At 40.3% G+C, this 18679-nt stretch overlaps 1 protein-coding gene and 1 long non-coding RNA gene across 3 annotated transcripts in view; one reads left to right on the forward strand and one right to left on the reverse strand.

The window, feature by feature from the left end:
- Positions 1-18347, forward strand: part of ARL15 (ARF like GTPase 15) — a 397557-nt gene extending 379210 nt beyond the window's left edge. For both annotated transcript variants that reach the window (XM_077895994.1, XM_077895995.1), the window contains one exon: positions 15566-18347. In XM_077895994.1, the coding sequence (XP_077752120.1) occupies positions 15566-15718 (153 nt within the window). In that variant the 3' untranslated portion in view covers positions 15719-18347. The remainder of the gene's footprint in view (positions 1-15565) is intronic.
- LOC144311912 (uncharacterized) lies at positions 8432-10720 on the reverse strand. The gene is made up of 3 exons (XR_013377391.1): positions 10388-10720; positions 9701-9857; positions 8432-8740 (listed from the first exon to the last, which is right to left on the reverse strand). It is a non-coding gene; the product is annotated as an uncharacterized LOC144311912 (long non-coding RNA).
- Positions 18348-18679: the final 332 nt, after the last annotated feature.

Below are 18679 nucleotides of genomic sequence, written 5' to 3' on the forward strand. Positions count from 1 at the left end.
CTCGCCCCAATGTTTTATGAAAACCGTGTGCTGCATTTAACTTGCTAAGAAGTGCCCAGGTGATGTGTGTCATATGTCTTGGGTGAGAAGCTGGAGTCCAATAGGCAGGAATTTCTTTCCCTGATCCTTGTTTTCTCCAGAACCACATCTTTCTGTGTGAAAGAGGAGATGTCATGAACTCACACCTAAAATTTACAAATGCTGTTCACGGGCTCTGAAGTCTAAATCCTCTTATGTTAAACATGATAAAGACAGGGTATCAGGTAATTCATTCACTAAAAAAATTAATTTGTGGCACACAGAGGTAGATGCCGTTATGGGCATCGTTTTATTTTATTATTGATACATATAATTAAAAACAGCCCAAGCCATCGTTTGTCTGGTCTTGGCATCCTGTGATTTTTATTTTAAAGTACTATGGTAGAATTGCCGTCTTGCTCATAGATGTGTGATAAAGGTGTAAAGAAACAGAGAACTTCAAAGTAAAATAAGACTTGTCTTCAGAGCGCTAACATTGCTCGTCCCTTAGAGAGCTCTAAATGCAGGAAATAGGAATCCAGGGCATCAGCTAACAAAAGTACGCTATAATTCTGTACCTGTTTCTGAGTCTAGAAAATGGGAGTAAGTTCTATTTAGAAAATATTTTACAAATACATTCAAAATAATGTAACATTTGTTTTGTTAAAGGATACTGTGTTTAAGAACAACGTATCCAGTTTTGACCATAATGTACATTCATAGACCTGAATAGTGACTCTCTCTACTTGAGACCGCAGGGGTGTGGGTATCAATATGGACTTCAGTGGGGTTTTTTTTATTTATACTCTACTTTTCTTTCACAAAAGGATTTGAGGTGAGAGACACTAGTATTGATTTTGACAGTGGACATGGTTTTATGTAACACTCTCAACTTCCGACTAAAGTAGGTGTTAATGACATCCCCCTGAGAAGGCGTTCGATTCAGACAGAATAAAAAGTGGGATTTGAAATTCTTAGAAGCCCCCCTTATATGACCCAATCTGAACTGGTAGATACTAACTGGTAGTTAAAATAATTTAACTTAAAATATATAAATGATACTAATCTTTTTATATTGGGCCAGTAACTTTTCAGTGAGTACGAAGCCACTGATCAGGGTTCTGTATCATATTTAATGCACAAAATACAGCCACTACCTATGCTATGATTTTCACTTCCTGTTTCTTTAAGATAGAACCATAAGATAAAGTAAAACGGTAAGTTAAGGACACGTGGGAAGCAATTCACACTTTCACCTGCCTCGATTGCTCTTGATAGTCGTCTCGCCTAAATCTGATTTGACAACAGCTTGTTTTTAGTGACTTACCTTCATTGGCCTCTTTGAACACATTCCACATAACTTTTCAGAGAAATAGAAATTCTCTTCTCAACTTCCTATTTCATCCGTTGATGCCATTTTTTTTATTTTTATTTATTTATGATAGTCACAGAGAGAGAGAGAGAAAGAGAGAGAGGCAGAGACATAAGCAGAGGGAGAAGCAGGCTCCACGCACCGGGAGCCCGACGTGGGATTCAATCCCGGGTCTCCTGGATCGCGCCTTGGGCCAAAGGCAGGCGCTAAACCACTGCACCACCCAGGGATCCCCGTTGATGCCATTTTTAATTAAATGACTTGATGATAGTAACAAATGTGTTGCCTCCATGAGAATTAGGAAACCAGTCGGCAGCAGAAGTGAGCAGACGTGCCAGACAGCAGTGCCCCGGTGTGAGCATCAGGTGAGCGGCCAGCTCCACCCGGGGCCTGTACCCACAGGGCATGGGCAGTCTGTGCAGGCAACGTCCGTCATTATCTTGCACCGGGGCAATGAAGAGTCAGTTAAACCTAGGTGATTAAGTAGAGGTTAATTGAAGGAGCCTTTATTGTAACTGTATGAAATTTTGTTTTGAAACCAGCTACAGATTTGTCCTTACCTGCAACGGCTTGATATTTAATTTATATCATGCCCTTAGTCCGTCTATTAGATCAGCAATGTGGCAAATGTTGTTATTGCCACGGTGCCTTCTCGTTTTTCATGGCGCTTATTCCATCAGACTTCACTGAGTCACTGCTGTCCCTGCTTGATACCTGCTGGTCTCTTCCAATCAAGCTCGGTGAGATCTGGGACTTAGGTTCACCCTTGTGTCCCCGGGACCTGAAACAGTGAGTGAGTAGTAACAGTAGAAGGAGGGACAGACGGCTATTTATTTGGTGCATTTGTTTCAGCCCAGTTAAATGCTGTGACTTGTCCCCACCAAGATCAATTGATTTCCACTTTGAGCAAGAAGAGAGGACAGAGAGTTGTACTATAGACCTATGGTGCTCTCTAACACAGTTCCTGGTCCACTTTTGCAATCCAGTTCCTCAATCTCCTCCTGATTCTGGGGAGGGAGAGCCTGATGATTTGTGGTCAGAAACCATATATTGAATCATTAACAGGGCTTTTGTTCTTTGATTTTTGCTTTAAAAGATCAGTTCAGAACTGTTTCTCAACTTCAGCATTGTTGACGTTTCAGGCTAGATAGTTTTTTGTTGAGGGTTGGGAGGGCAGTGCATTGCAGGATGTCCAGCAGCATCCCTGACCCTTACCCACAAGATGCCTGCAGCAAACACCCCGCCCCACCCCCACTGTGACAACCAGAAGTATCTCCAGACGTTGCCAAATGTCCCCTGAGGGGTGTGGTCACCTTTCCCCTCTGTTGAGAACTAGTGTTTTGGACTAGTCCCAGTTTGACCACTAGGACACAAGGCCGCGCTAACAGTGCTGTGCTAAATCCAGTCAGTGGCTTTTGGAACCTTCATTTCTGGTGTTCTCTTTATGTCTGATTGTAATGTTCTCCAGACTTGTCTTTCATGGGCTTTATTCTGAGTTCAACTAGTCCTGTGTGGGTTTTTTTGGCTAAAATTCCCCAGGACGGATTACCACTCAGCTTTTCTTTCCTCAGACTGCCTGCAAGCCTCTTTCCAAGCTCATATTTCTCAGTTGCCAGGATATTAGGCTCCTGGCCGTATTGCCAGTAGGAAAAGAAATTCTCTCTCTGTGACTAACAACATGGCTGTTTGTTCGAAGGCCATTTGTTACCTGTTCCCCTTGCTCAGATGTGTTATTGAGGTGGCTGTCAATTTTTTCTGCCTTTTCCCCTGTCTCTCCACGCCTTCCTGTTTTTCCTTTTCCTCCCAGTGTTTCCATGGTGGCTCCTTGCTGGAGCCAGAGGACAAACTGCTGACAGGAACATCCCTTGAATATCTCTGCATCTGGACAGGGCCATTGGCACCCTCCATTGGCGGCTCAGCAACGCGTGGCTTGCCATATTTGTCTCCTGTTTAAGGCCCAGGAATTTGAATCTGCCCCAACGTCTAAATGTTGTCGTTGTTACGACAGAGTGCTGCCATAGTACCACAAGGCCACTATTAAACATGTTTATTTGGGTTCCATATATTAATATTTTGTTTTGTTATTACCACTGTTGCTTTCCCAGACCTCCCAGCTACAAGACTGAGATAGAGGATATATAGTCCATTACCAAAGCCAAATAAGCTAGAATATATATAAACTTTTTAACAGATATTTGTGTTTTTAACAAGCTTTAACCATTGTTTCAACTTATTTTTTCCTAGTATTTTGTTAAGTCAAAGAATCCCTTGAGTTGACCAACTCAGAGTGGTTTTGTGAATGGTACCAACATTGAATAAGCAGAAAGAAGAGTTCTGTCAAAATCAAAGCATGCTCTTCTGGCTGTCTGATTAGGTCACAGCCGATGAAAGTGTATTCATGGCATGGAGCCTTGTATAACAGAAAACAAGCTGAATATGAGATACAGCCAAAAAACAATTTCAGAATATACAATAGTGTTTCAAGAAAACTCAAAATATGAAATAGTATAGCAATTGTCGTCTGTATGTCAACTAACATCAAGTTACCTCAAATGTTTGGGTAAAGTAAGTCTTTGGGGGATGAAAGCTGATCCCTGGGAGGCAAATGTTGGATTTGAAGACTGCCAGGCTCCAGGTCTTCTCTCTCTCTCATGCCACTTCACAGAATCACCGTCTGTAGTGAAAACTGGTGCAGCTCCATAACACAAAAGCATGCATTCTGAGCACTGGAAGGTCCTCGGAGCACATCTACCAATCCCAAGCTAAGCATTTAGCAAGGCAGAGGAGGAATAATCTAAGCGTGTTGATCCTTTTCAGTTACTGAGGCTGACACAACTGTTGGTAATTGATGGGTTTTCTTCCCTGATACCTCTTCACCTCAAAAAGTATGGAATTCATATTTTCAAACTGCACTTTACGATACCAAGATATCTACCCACCCTCCCACCCAGCCAGCCATTTCAATATGCACAGTTAATGAGGATTAAGTTTAAAAAGATAACCTTAAAAGAATCAATTTCATGGTGAATGCATCTAGTTAAGCAAGCCATTTAAACAACATTTTACTCGTGTGTAGCAGACCATTTTATAAGTTACTGATAGCTTTACAAGCCTGTGTTTCAGACAAGCTAATTGGTTGTCTCTGATGTGTTTGGGGCTTTCACTCATTAACTCTCCTTCCTGTCTAGTACATACTTGACTAGCTCTCATATGTATAGATAGAATTGTTTAAGCAGCCATATTCTATTGCCAGGAAAAAAATTTTCATAAATAAATTTCTGCCTATTTACAATGTTTGCTGTTTTGTAATAAAGGTAAAATCATAACCAAGTACTGTCACAAACATGGAAGGTACTTAGAATCAAGTCTAACACCCTAAAAGTGTTGGTACCAGAAATGAATGCTCTTTTGAAGGAGTGGAATAGAATTGATTACAGAAGGGAAAGAGAGGAGGGCAAAGGAAAATGATATGCTGTCGAAACCTGACTGCCTCTGTAATTAATGACCGTGTTATAGATGTTATTGAAAAGTCTGATGCCTGCACCTGCATGCGAAGACAAGTGTACTGATGCTTCTCTTTTTGCATATGTCAGTGCTTTCCATTCTCTAAGATAAGAATTAGATGCTTTGTTTGGACACAGATTAAAGGAATAGCTCAAAACATATGTGTCCTTTGGGTCTTGAGATTTCTGGAGTGGGTCTATTTTCCATGAGAGGTTACTTACTTTTCTGTTTGCAAAACAATTCATTGCAGCTGCCTGTAGGCATATGTATGATAGAGTTTAAACCAATTAGACCTCCGGTTTTGAAACTATTCATGAAATCCCACCTCCTGCATGAAATCTTGGCCTGCTTAATTAAAAGGAGTGGCAACTTCTTCAGTTTCCTTCCTTTACTAACATTTAAATCTGAGCTGAAATACAGTACATACTTTGTTGCCCTTATCGTTATAGTTTCAGCTCTTTAGATTCGTTTAAAGATAATGAGTATCCTCTCTGTGTCTGGCATTCTTTTGGGTATCTCAGAAAATACAAAATTTTTTTCATTGTCTGTGCCTTCAGAGAACTGAGGTCTCTTAGATATGAAAAAATTAAGAATAATTATCCAAATCTTTGAATTTCCTAAGTGAAATGAGGCTATCCTCATAAATCTGAGTGACAAGAGGGGATCCCTGGGTAGCGCAGCGGTTTGGCGCCTGCCTTTGGCCCAGGGCGCGATCCTGGAGACCCGGGATCGAATCCCACATCAGGCTCCCGGTGCATGGAGCCTGCTTCTCCCTCTGCCTGTGTCTCTGCCTCTCTCTCTCTCTCTCTCTCTGTGACTATCATAAATAAATAAAAATTAAAAAAAAAAATCTGAGTGACAAGAGTTCAGCCCAGACTTGTGAAGATGCTTCATGCCCATTGAATCTTGATATCCTAACTCATTAATTTATGTGATGATTATTTATAAAGCCTGTTTGAGGGAGAAAGTAGTGGCTCATATAGTGGAATTCATAATAGCCAAAAAGTGGAAACAGCCCAAATGTCCATCGACAGATGAATATGGCAAAAACAAAATGTGGTATGTCCATACAATGGAATATCTTTCGGCCATAAGAAGTACTCACAGATGCCACAACATGGATGAACTTTGAAAACTTTATGCTAAATGAGAGAAACCAGACACTAAAGGCCATGTACTATATAATTCCATTTATATGAAATGTGCAGAACAGGCAAATCCTAGAGACAGAAAGGAAATTAGTGAGTGCCGAGGGCTGAGAGAGAGGACAAATGGGGAGTGACTGCTAATGGGTGGGGAGTTTCTTTTTTAAGTGGTGAAAATGTCCTGAAGTTTGATAGCTGTGATGACTGCAGGTGTCCGTGAATATACTAGAAATCACTAACTTGTATTATTTTTCAAAGAGTGATTTTACAGTCTGCAAATTATAGCTCAATAAAGGAAAATTAAATGTCTATAGAGCTGAATGAAAAGATGTTAAAGTATATGCTAGAGAAATACAAAATCCAAGCAAGGTAAAGGAAATTCTTTAGAATCTTAGGAGGGCATGTCTGCTCCTGAGAGGAGACCCATGATATAGGCAATGATAATTTACATCCTGGAGGTTCTTTTTGTTGTGGCAACTATTTTTGTAAAGAGCCTAACTTGGCAACAAGTGACCCCAAAAATTTTGCCCTGGACATCTGTCACTCCAGTCACGTGTCAGCCTAAAAACTCTGTTTGAAAAGCAACTCAAGTTCAATGAGGTGGGAACCACATGTTGAATGATAACCCATTTCATTTAGGATGGAAAGTTGTCTCCTTAGGATAGAAAGTACTTTCCAGGGAAAGTATTTTTAACCCTGGAGAATTTAACATTAAGAGTATAAAAATAACCAAATCTACAATAGTAATACTTTTATTTCAAGTATATATTACATTTAGGTCCACCTGGTACATTCACTTTATAATTATTGTTTAAAATGTGTAAATTATTTCAGAATTGGCCTCCTATGTAGAAAGATACGAGGGGCTCCAAGGTGGTTGTCAGTTAAGTACCCGACTCTTGGTTTCAGCTCAGGTCCTAATCTAATGGGTCATAAGATCGAGCCCTGAGTGGGGCTCCATGCCCACCATGGAGTCTGCTTGAAGATTCTCTCTCTTTGCCCCTCCCCCCACTCATACACTTTCTCTCTCTAAAATAAATCTTAAAAAAAATATGAGAATTTAGTTAAGCTTGTAAATAGTATTAGAAAGTACCAGAGCTTGGGACACCTGGAGGGGCTCAGTGGTTGAGCATCTGCCTTTGGCTCAGGTTGTGATCCTGGGGTCCTGGGATCAAGTCCCTCACTGGGCTCCCTACAGGGAGTCTGCTTCTCCATTTGCCTATGTTTCTGCCTCTTTCTCTGTGTCTCTCATGAATAAATAAAAAAAATTTTTTTAAAGGAAGGAAGCAAGCAAGCAAACAAATAAACCAGAGCTTGAGGGGCCCCTGGGTGGCACAGTCAGTTGTGCGTTGGACTCAGTTTCGGCTCAAGTCATGGTCTCAGAGTTGTGAGATCAAGCCCATGTTGCACAGAGTCTGCTTGGGATTCTTTCTCCCTCTCCTCCTGCCCCTCCCACTCATGCATTTGTGCTATTTCTCTATTTCTCTCTCTCTCTCTCAAATAAATAAATCTTACCCCTCCAAAAGAAGAAAATACCAGAGCTTGAGAGTCATTGAATTTATAAATTTAAATGAAGAAATGCTTAAGAACTCTTGCTGAGCAAGAGAAAAGACTTAGCTGCTTGAGGGTATTTTGATTATTACAGTCTAAATGCTGAAAAAGAAGACTGAATATATTAAATGTATAAATGGAGTCTTCGAATGTTTAAAAATGGTTAATTAAACTAAGTTTATAAAAGGACCTAAACTATATCCTGAATGTATTGTTAAAACTTAACAGGTATATAGACAGAATGGTGAGATTTTTAAACTGCATATAATAGCTTCAGGAAAACCTGGGTTTTAGACATTGTATATTTAGTAAATTGTATGTTCCTTTTTAAAACTGCAAAGTCACAATAACTAGATTGCTCTGCACTAAGAGCCATCCTTGAAGGACACAGGCCGTGGACCCTATGCCCTGGCTAGTTCTTGCTGCTGCAAGGAAGTCTCCACATAAAAGAAACCCAGGCTGAACACAGAGGGGTAAAAATACGGCTTTATGACTACAATCCAAAGTATCTGAAATTATACATGGAGCCTGGCCAGATGGGAAAAGCCAACTTCTAGGCGCCCCCCACACCGCCCCCCAAGAGTCTGAGTCAAAGTGGGGAAGAGCTGGTCTAGCAAGTGAGTCCAGCCACCCAGGCTCCTTGTACCCCTGCTGGACAAAGTGGGAAGCTACAAACAGCTTTAGCCAGGGATTGGCAAATTTTTTTTTTATTTATTTTTTTGTAAAGGGCCAAACAGTAAATATTCTAGGCTTTGTGGAACATACTGTCTCTGTGGCAGTTACTCAACTTTGCTGTTGTAGGGTGAAAGCAACCATAGACAAGTGAGTAAACATGGCTATGTTCCAATAAAACTTTATTTGCCTGGGTGCTGAGAGGTAACCAACAGTGGCTACTGTGACGAAGGTCCCGTCTACTTTAGTTTCTTCTACGTTAAGCCTTCTCCTTGAGGTGATAGGAAGACATCAGCTGGATTAAAACTATGAGTATCTAGAAGCCGATTCTTTCCACTTGTGGATGGAGGCACCTTCCATTGGATGCAGAAGTTGGAGCAATTGAGCATACAGGAGTCGCCTCAGGCTCGGGAGGGCCAAATAGAATCCCTGCGATAAAGGAGATGCTCTACAGGAATGCTGGGTATCTTCCATTGGCCTGTGAAGACGGAAAGCATCCATACCTAATTCCTGCCTCTCACAGTGGTTGTCCAATAAGCAAGCTTTTTGAATAGGAGACTGAGACAAACCTTCTAGGCATATCGAAAAGAGAAGATAGATGTAATTTGTTCTGTAATTCTAGGGTACCAGATTAAGCCAAAAAACAGGAATGCTTTTCAGATTCTAGCTCCCACCGCCACAGCACTGGGATCATTTTATTCAGCTCTTCTGGAACACAATAACCTCTCCCGTGCAGTGGAAGCCTGAGTTTTTATGTAACTATTATCACAGCATATAACACTCTCCACACATCAGAGATTACTGATTGGGCAAGAAGACTTCTCATAAGGGCGAGGCTCGATCACAGGTCATAACCTGCAGGCATTTGTCTGGTTTTTAATTATTCCAAGGTCAGGCAGGCTGCACTTTGCTTAAGAAAGAAGTGATCTTAACCATAACTACACTTTCATATTACACCTAACATTCTTGAAATCAGTCATCTGTTACAGATCTGCACTCCCAAAGTAATATTGTGGTGTTGGTTAATTTTAATGTGTTTTCTGGTCCCTTTTAGTACTCATTAAAAAGTAAACAATATCTGTTCTGTGTTGTAAGATCTTCGGGACTATGGCAAATTGGTTTTACTTGTATTATTTATTTCTGCCTTTAATGACATATTTAGTACTTTTCTAAGGATTTCAAAATCCTGCAAGCAGAACAATGAAAAGGGGAACAGCTGGTGCTGCTCTCTCTAGACTAACCTTTCTTTGAACAAGCTGCCAAGAATGCACTCTGAAGAATCTTAATGATGCCATGCCACTTTATCTCCAGACCCCATCCTGGAGCCATGGTGTGGGCAAAGTTCTCTCTGACTTTGGTGAAGGTTACCAAGTTAAGCCTACTCCATGAGCTTCTGCAATTAAGACCACAAAACGGGAAGGCCCCTCAGCAAACTCACCTGTGAGATGTACATACTTGTGTATGCTGGTAAGTGCTTGACAACCGACTCTCTAGAAAGAAGAAAGTCTTGGTTTGTTGCACTTGCAGATTTCCATGGTGTAAATAGTTCAGACCCCGGCCAATTTCATGACTCGTGCATTTTGATGTCCTTGTGCCTGGAGGTGGAAAGAGAAGGCACCTGATCAGCATTTCAATACAAATGTTTCATGTTTCCCCCAGTGTGACATGGTACCACAACAGGTGCATCCACTCTAGTGATTAAAGTTTAAGGAGCCCAGGTGAAGATGAGGCAAGTTCTGTTCCCTTTTTGACAGCCATGGACAGTATCCTACAAAATTTCACAATTTATTCAGACTCTCCTAGCATCCTATTAATTGGAGCCCTGGAGTACATTTATCATCTAGACCCTACTTTTACCAGAGAGTTCAAAACCAGTATGAACCTGTCTCAAAAAACACGATTCATACAACTATTTGAAAAATACAGGCGTGCCATGGACATGTTGTGTATTTAAAATGACAAGAAAGCCATAATGGCTCCTCTGAATGAAGATAGTTACTGAGTCACGTTCTCTTGCATCATGCTCTTGCTGGCCTACCAGACCCCCAACTGCAGCAGCTCTTTCTGCTGGCTCTCTGTGTTTTGCCTGCATTCTTCATCCAGTGTCCCTATTGTCTTGTCTCACCTGCTGATTGATCGCCTTCGAATTGAAGGAGCTGAAGTTGTCAGCCTGTCTCCTTCATGAGACTGATTCCTTGTCCAGAGATGAAGAAAGAATGTGCCTTTATTTCTAAGGGTTCTTTGAACAGTCTTCTACCAAGATATCTTTTTCAGATTGACTTATATTGTCTTAATACTCCTCTCTCTCTTTATTTGAATCAGTTCCTTTTCTTCCAGTTGAAGTATAATCAGGGTGCTATAAAGGAGTGAAAAAGCCTTTAGTAAACTGTACAGTATTAAACTTTTATGGTCACTAAAAAGCCAGGGGCCAAAGGGCTTGTAATCTTATAATGTAAATGATGAGGACAGTTCCCTCTTCGGGCTATTGTTTCTGGGTTTTGTTTTACGGTATTCTGCTCTCATCAGTGGAACCCCGTACATTGGCAAGAGGAGCAGTGGCACAAGTGGCTCCTTAAGGCACACACACGCCACCTTCCCACACTCACCAGTTTTGTTCAGGAAGTGGTGGTTGAATAAATGAGGTTTGGGGAAGCCAACTTTTAGGACCCACATTTTCAAAGCTCCTTATACTTAACTTCATCCTACCGCAGTGCACCACAGCCACCCCCAAGTTAGGAAGGGTCTGTTATAACCTGCTAGTTTTTTCCCAGAGGGAATATATGTGTCCAGTGTAGGTTGGGATCTAGAGAAGTGCGGGCAAAAGAGATATCCAGCTTCTATCTCTGGTGGTGAATGTGTGGGAAAAGAAACTAAATCTCCCCAGACAGGGCGAGAGATACCTGCATCGGTATCACCCCAGGTGGCATTCTGGACATGGGAGGGGGTGAGGCATTTTTGGTTACAGCAATGACTGGTTGGGGCTAATGGCATTGAGTTCCCTAGAACTAGAGGTGACATATTCTAGGGTTCTCAGCACAGTCCCATGCAGTAAAGAATTGTCACACACCCTAAACCTCTTTTTAATGTCTTACAACACATTCATGTGGGTCAAAGCACTGTTTATAAGTATCTGAGCTTAGAACGTAACTCTATGTCACATAAAAACACTAAGTCATCCCTTCTGGACTGTTCTTTCCCCCGCTCCCCAGAGTGTTTAAAGGAGAATGAGGCCAACTCTGCGCACACACTACTTACATGCTTTAATAACAAAAATAAGAAAAACAAGCAGTTTATTTTTATAAATAAAATGAGATTTGCAGGCTTTTAAAAGGGAAGACCTATTATTGCAGTTCAAAAGCTATTTACATGACTTCCAGAAATTTAGTCACAACAGGTTTGCAAGAATTAAAATAAAATTTTTGCTTGTGAAGTGAGGGCGAGATAGGGAAATCACTGTCATTACATAACCCTGTTAGAGGTCCTAAGTAGGAAAGGATTATTCTTTCTACTCAAAGAAACATAAAGGACATCTACTACCCAATGAGGGGGTCTCCTGTGCCATGAAAAATCTCACAGGTTTCACACCTGCTACAAACATGAGCAGCAAAGCGATGGTGCCAAGATGTCTCTGTGCTATTAGGACTTTACAGTAAATGTGGTGTGGGAATCACGGGATGCAGTAATGCACGTCACCCCACAGTGGCATGAGTGAAGGAGGGCTCTGGTGACATATCTAAAATAGGTTGGCTACTTATGGTGGCTTTGTTTTCCTATCTCTAGGGTGGACACATGGCCACTAACAAATGCCCACTCTCTGTGGCTAACCGAAAATAGCCAACTGACTACAGGTTGCCAAGCAGCTGTATTCTGATGTCATTGCCCCAAGTGCTATCTCCAGGAGCCAATGTGAAACAGTCACCTCCTCCTCATCCCTGCCATTTCCAGTGAAGCATAATATTTAAGCCTCTGATTAAGTATTTGAAACATATGATTTATGTTGGTCAAACTTAAACACCTTATTCTTTAAAATTATACATCAGCATCATGGAAGGACAGGAAAAGCCATGGTGGACAAGTCAAATGTGACTGTAATTTATATCTTCATAATACAGAGGAGGTGAAATTTGAAGTTCAAGTTAATATAACAAAACTAAATGAAGGTGCACACCTGGGTGGCACAGCCGGTTAGGCATCTGATTCTTGGTTTTGGCTCAAGTCTTGTCTTGGGATCGTGGGATCAAGCCCCGAGTGGGGCTCCGCAGTGGTCACAGAGTCTGCTTGAGAGTCTCTTTCGCCCCCCCTCCCCCCACACTTTTGTGTGCTTGCATGCACGTGCCCATTCTGTCTCTCTCAAATATATGCTAAATGAAAATCCTAACCTAACTGGAAAAGTTCAAGTCAGAGCATGAGGTCTCCATCTTCTCCTCTCTTGTATTATCTGCTTTGTTTTTAGAAACACGAAACTCTGGGTAATGAGAAGCTATGTTCTGGCAGCAAACGGCAGACCACAGCAACTGTGGTTGAAACACACTGAAATGCCAGACTAGTTTTACAATTGATATTATAAATGTAGGGTGGTGTGGAATCATTTGGATACCAGTCGGGGGGAGTATGGAAGGGTGAGTAAGATACCCCACTTAGGTTATAGATCCAAAAATCTCAGGTTACGCAGCCATATTTGTCAGCTTAACACCATTAGGCTCCTTTATCTGGTGACCACCCTGTAATGGAACCTTCCATTTCCTCCTCATGTTTCATATTCAGCAGGAACAACTTCTGAAACTACCTTCAGACATCTTTATTATCTTCCAAGTGTGCCTACGCGATAGTCTATATTTTCAGTTGCCTAGAAACCAATCAAATGGGTACCTAAAACCTTACTGGGTTTTTTTGTCTGGTCCGTATTACAAAATACCACAAATTCTATTCTGTGATTATTTCAGTCTAACATTCTTTTCAAATTTGACGTTAATATGCCACCAGGATCAATTCTGTGAATTTTTAAGTGAACCGTTTAAAGGAAGTATTGTTAGTAACATGCCCTTACTGTGTTAGTCCTTTTTTTTATTTTAATATTATTCAATTTCTTGCCACCAGCCCTCTTCTCAGTTACTGGCAATACTTAAAATGATTTGGGGACACCTGGGTGCTCAGTCGAATGTCTGCCTCTGGCTCAGGTCATGATCTGGGGGTCCTGGGATCCAGCCCCATGTTGGGCTCCCTGCTCATTGGGGAGTCTGCTTCTCCCTCTCCCTCTTCTGCTCTCCCTGCTTGTGTTCTGTGTGTGTGTCAAATAAATGGATAAAATCTTTAAAAAAATAAAAAATTAAATGATTTGAAGTTATGAAATGTGGCAAGGGTACAACTTTCCTCATGGAGCAGATTTTTGATGTTACGGACCCTCCCCTCTTGGTGGGAGGCATTATTGATTTGACCAGATTCCCCCTTGCATTGTAAGCACTCAGTAGTGCAGTCTGAAGCTCCACTTTGTGGGAGAAGCAAAGAGCCTAACATCTCTGATTTTAAACTCTTCAGAGATAGCCAGCTCCTCCATCAAGCTGTAGACTCAGACACATTCCCCAACTGTCCTCCCCACCCCCCACCCCCCACCAACTCTTCTCTCCCCCTGCTGGCTGATGGTCTCCCTTGGTCTGCTGACTAGCAAGCCCTCCGTTGGTGGGGCAGGGCCAGTATGGTACTAGTTACTGCACAAGCAATTACCGCTTCTCTTGGAATTGTTTTCGGTGCTCTAGAGAGAAGAAACTAAAAGAATGGAGTTTACATTTTCCATAAGGGAGAATCCTCTTAATAACATGATTTGTAAAATACCTCGGGTGAACACTGTTCTGAAGTTGTATACCCATTTTCTGATCTGAAATGAGGTTTTCGTTACTTCTCAGAATCAAAATTAATAAGAGTTCTTCCATTTTCACAGGCTTTTTAAAGTAATAGTATTTATTACTACTTTGCAGACATTTACAGAAGGACTTCGGAGACACATTTGAATTATAAAATGTTAGCATAATTGTGGTTCCTAAATTAGCATAAAACCTTAGTATTTCTTACATATATCTTGCTCTCATGAAAAAAATGTACACATATTTTAATGCCACTTTTGGATGATGTACCTCTGCCATAGTCTGGTACTTGCAGTGATAGAGGCAAAATAAAACCCGATCTGAGAATGGCATATGGTTGAGGCACTTTTTTTTTTTAGGTCAGGTGTTGACTAAGGTAAGACCTTGGAATTTGCTATGGCACATGGGATTTACTGAAATTCGTTGACCAAGAATGCCTTCCAACAACGGCTCTTCTGATGTTGCTATTCACTATATTTTATGTTATGTAAACCTCACTAGACTATCAGTACAGTGTTCTGTTCTTGTGGGATATAGTGTGGGCAGGAGGATAGCTTTATGAACTTTGTGTTTTATCATACCCTTTGAGATTCCTCACTTCTGGGGAAGACATAACAATTTGATATTTCTTCACAATCACAAGCTGGTAATCCTGGATGCTATTAGTATCCAAGGCACTATACTAAGAATGACTTGTGACTGGATATTAATCAAACAGGTTTTTAGGATACTAAATTCTCTACTCACATGCTAGTTATAAGGTGGTGATTTTTACCTCCCTGAAAATTCAGGACTAGGAGAAAAATAAAAAGCAGGAGACTTTATGTATGTATGTATGTATGTGCATACAAGTTTAAATATGCATACACACACACATACTCAGTTTCTATCCTCTTTCATAAAAAATGCTTTCTCAAATCTCAAAATTAGATGCTAGAAATTTAAGGGAGAGAGAGAGAGAAAAGACTATTTAAATGATAAGTTTTTGTGGTGTATATGTTTGGTAGTCAAAGCAGTTTTGAGTAATTGATATAGTACATACTCTAGGATGTCACCAATTTAAGAAATTAGCAAGGAGATGTAGCAAAAGCTGCTCTGCTAGTTGTTTTGATGGAATTGAATCTTTTTGGTGTCTGCAGTGTACTTTGCCCTGTGTGGTGGTTGTACATGTAGTTCTTTCTTAGACTTCATCAGACCTCCCATGCTGATAAGTGTGTGGGTGAAATGGCTTGCAAGCAGGTCAGTCACCCCTAAAGAAAACAGTCCTGGGTCACAACATATAACCCACATTATAACAACAGCTGTGGACGGAGTTCTAGAAAGTCCTAGGCATCGCAGTTCACAAAAGTTCTCCTTGAAATTCCCCTTCTTCGTCACACTCAAAATTTTGGAATTAGGAAGATTCTGATATAACTAATAACATATTTATCTTATCCCCCCTTAAGGTCAAAAAATATTTTGAACTTGAACCACTTGCACGTGGAAAACGCTGGATTCTGCAGCCCTGCTCGCTGGATGACATGGATGCACTGAAGGAGAGCTTCTCTCAGCTGATAAATTTGTTAGAAGAAAAAGACCATGAAGCTGTAAGAATGTGAAATCTGGCAAAAACACGGGTTCCCAAAGGCCTTGAACCTATCATGTTAGTTTCTCATTTTAATTTTATTTTGGTATCAAGACTTTAATGGCTTTAGCGTCTCTTTTCTCCTAGTTATCTCAGACTCTCATCTCTCTATTAAAGTGAATATTCTGTAAATCAGGTGAATTATCATCGGCATTAACGTCAAGTACACACTACTGAGAGAGAATTTATTCTCTGTTTACCACTAATTATCTTCACCGCATGTCTCTTCCTTCTGTTGTTCTAAGCAGCTCTTCTATACTCTGTGCTAAAATGGATGGAATTCGTGGCTCACAGAAATCAAATCCCTTGTGAAGGACTCAGGGAGACTCAGAACCTTGACTCATTTTCCCTGGGTTTTTGGAGGTGGGGGAGCACTATGTGACTGGAGCTCCTCATTTTATGTCTATTGTTTCCAAGATCTCTTGGGATTTTTATTTTTTTTATCATATTTTATTTTTGAGGGGTTTTTTTGTTTGTTTTTTTGCTTTTGTTTTTGTTTTATATATACGGGCCTTATAGATTATAAGAGAAAAATGAGCACCAAAAATTTCAATGAATCACCTTATCAGAGAGGACTATCCTGCCAGGATAAAATTAATGTGGAAGGACTTAAAGACAAGATGTGTAATTTCCTTGATTACATCCGAAGTCTCACTCCCCTCTCTTAAGGGCAAAAACTTCAGTTTTTGAAAAGAGGGAATGTAGGCACAATGCATGCATCACTGATGACTATTTCATCAAGTCCTCAAGTATTTTTTTCTTGGAAAGATTTCCCTGCATAAAGTCAAGCTGCGACATATCTTTTTCTAAAAATCGTAAAGTGATTGAAAGAAAGAAAATAATTTTTAAAATAATAGATTAAAATTTTAAAAACAGCCAAATGAAGTATATAGTTTATACTGGCTAGGGTTTAAGCTGGCATGGATTTGACAAAGAAAACAAAGACAGAATCATCTGTATATTCATTCATTAAGTGCTAATGGAGTTTAACGGAGTCGCTGATTATCTCCAACGAGTAATTAAAGGTCTATCAGTATTCCTATTATAAACCTCTATTTTCAGGGGTTTCAATGTGCCCTTAAAAAATGTGCTGGGGCTGCAGCAAATCATTTTAGGGCTTAGATTCAGTCTTTGGAACTCTTTTTTCGTTTTTGTTTGTTTCCATTTAATTTAAATGATAAAATTATGTAGAGATAAATATGCAGTTTTACCAAGGTTTGGCACCTTTGACCTTTTCTAAAACAAGAATAATCTACAAATATTGAAGTTTATGGATGTAATACTCTTTGGCACATTTTGTAGACTTCTGGCCACTTCAAACACAAAATGGCCAAATGATAGAAAACTGCTCCTTTCACCTGAGCAATAAAAACATGTTTGTAATTTTTAGGTAGCATAGACTGGTTCTCAAATACCACAGACTCACGCTGTATTACATGGTGATGTAATACCTTGTAATTCTCCAGAAGATACACATCACTCAAATACAGCTTTTGTGGTTTAATCTTGTAGGTGGATTTTAACGAAATCATTACCTTTAAACATCGACCACTTCTTTAAGCTTTTTTTTTTTTTTCCCATGGAATGGATCCAAGAGGATTCATATTCAATCTTGTCTCCAGCATCCCTGAATATTTTTACACTGTGTAATCCGTGAGCAGCACAAAACTTTCATTCCGATGACCAGTGACACAATTCGCGCTTTCATTTTTGTTCTGTTGTGCTCATCTTCTGTGAAAAATAAATGATTATTAGGCATTGCTCTCTCTGCAAGTTCATTAAATGTAGACTGTTGTCTTTTTAAGATACTGTGGCTGAGTGCTCCTAAGCCATCTGTTAAATGACTTCCCGTTGTCTGTATGTGTGTTCATGTGTGCGCCAGTGATGGGCTTCTCCTCAGACCCACTACTGTCTGCAGTGTCTCAGCCGTCAGAATGAAAACATTATCAATCAGTACCCAACAACAGCTGTTTTTGACAAGTTTCTGTCTGACGCCTAATGCTTTACAACTGTCAATAAGGCTCCTTCTTTGTCTGGCAGTTCGGAGCTCGCCGTCTTGCTGCTTCCTCCGCGGCATCCTGTCCTTGTAACCCTAGAATTGGCCTGTTTGGGAAATCCACTTGGGGGGCGGGGAGGGGGCTCGGCCTGGCGAGTGTGGGTGGGTGGCGGGTGGGTGGTGTGTGTGTGTGTGTGTGTGTGTGTCTATTCCTACCTTCATGTAAAGTGCCACAGGTGTCTTAGTTTGCATATTCAAATATTATATAGGAAAAACAGTCTGTTATGTATTTCTTCACTTAGCTTCTTGTTATATTTATGGAAGTTACCCGTTTTTGTACCTTCTTAGCTAAAGCAGTTGCCTTTTTGTAATGGCAATTAATTTATATGACAAAACTTTGTATCTACTGTAGTTTATAGTATCAGTTGCTAATTAACTGCCATATTGCCCTGTCTTTCTATTAAAAAAGAAAAAAAAAATCTGTATCTATACTTAGAGGGTAACAGATTCATGTGGACAATTGCCAGACGAGAAGAACTTGTATTGTCCGTGATTTATATATGATTTCCACTATCTTCAAATGAAAATAAACGCTGAGTAGAATTGATGTTTTCAGACTGACTCCTTTCAAGCTTTAGCATTTGGGAGTCCCAGATTCCTGTTTACATTTGTGTTGCCTGTTTAAGTCTTCAAAATAAGTTCTGCTGCTCTTGGGTCAAAACAAATGATTAATTCACATTTCCTTTGAAGCTATTGTGAAAACCTTAAAAGACAAAAAAAAAAAAAAAAAGGCAAAAGCAAGTGTCTTTTCCAGTTGGTTTGTCTTCAGCAGCGATTTGCTTTCATTGGAGCCGTTCCTCAGAATGAGTGAGCAGAGTCAAGATGTTAATATAAAGTGTCACCTTTCAGTCAAAACCTCATCTTATAATATTTGCTACA

The sequence above is a fragment of the Canis aureus genome, chromosome 4, assembly GCF_053574225.1.
Source record: "Canis aureus isolate CA01 chromosome 4, VMU_Caureus_v.1.0, whole genome shotgun sequence".
Lineage (NCBI taxonomy): Eukaryota > Metazoa > Chordata > Mammalia > Carnivora > Canidae > Canis > Canis aureus.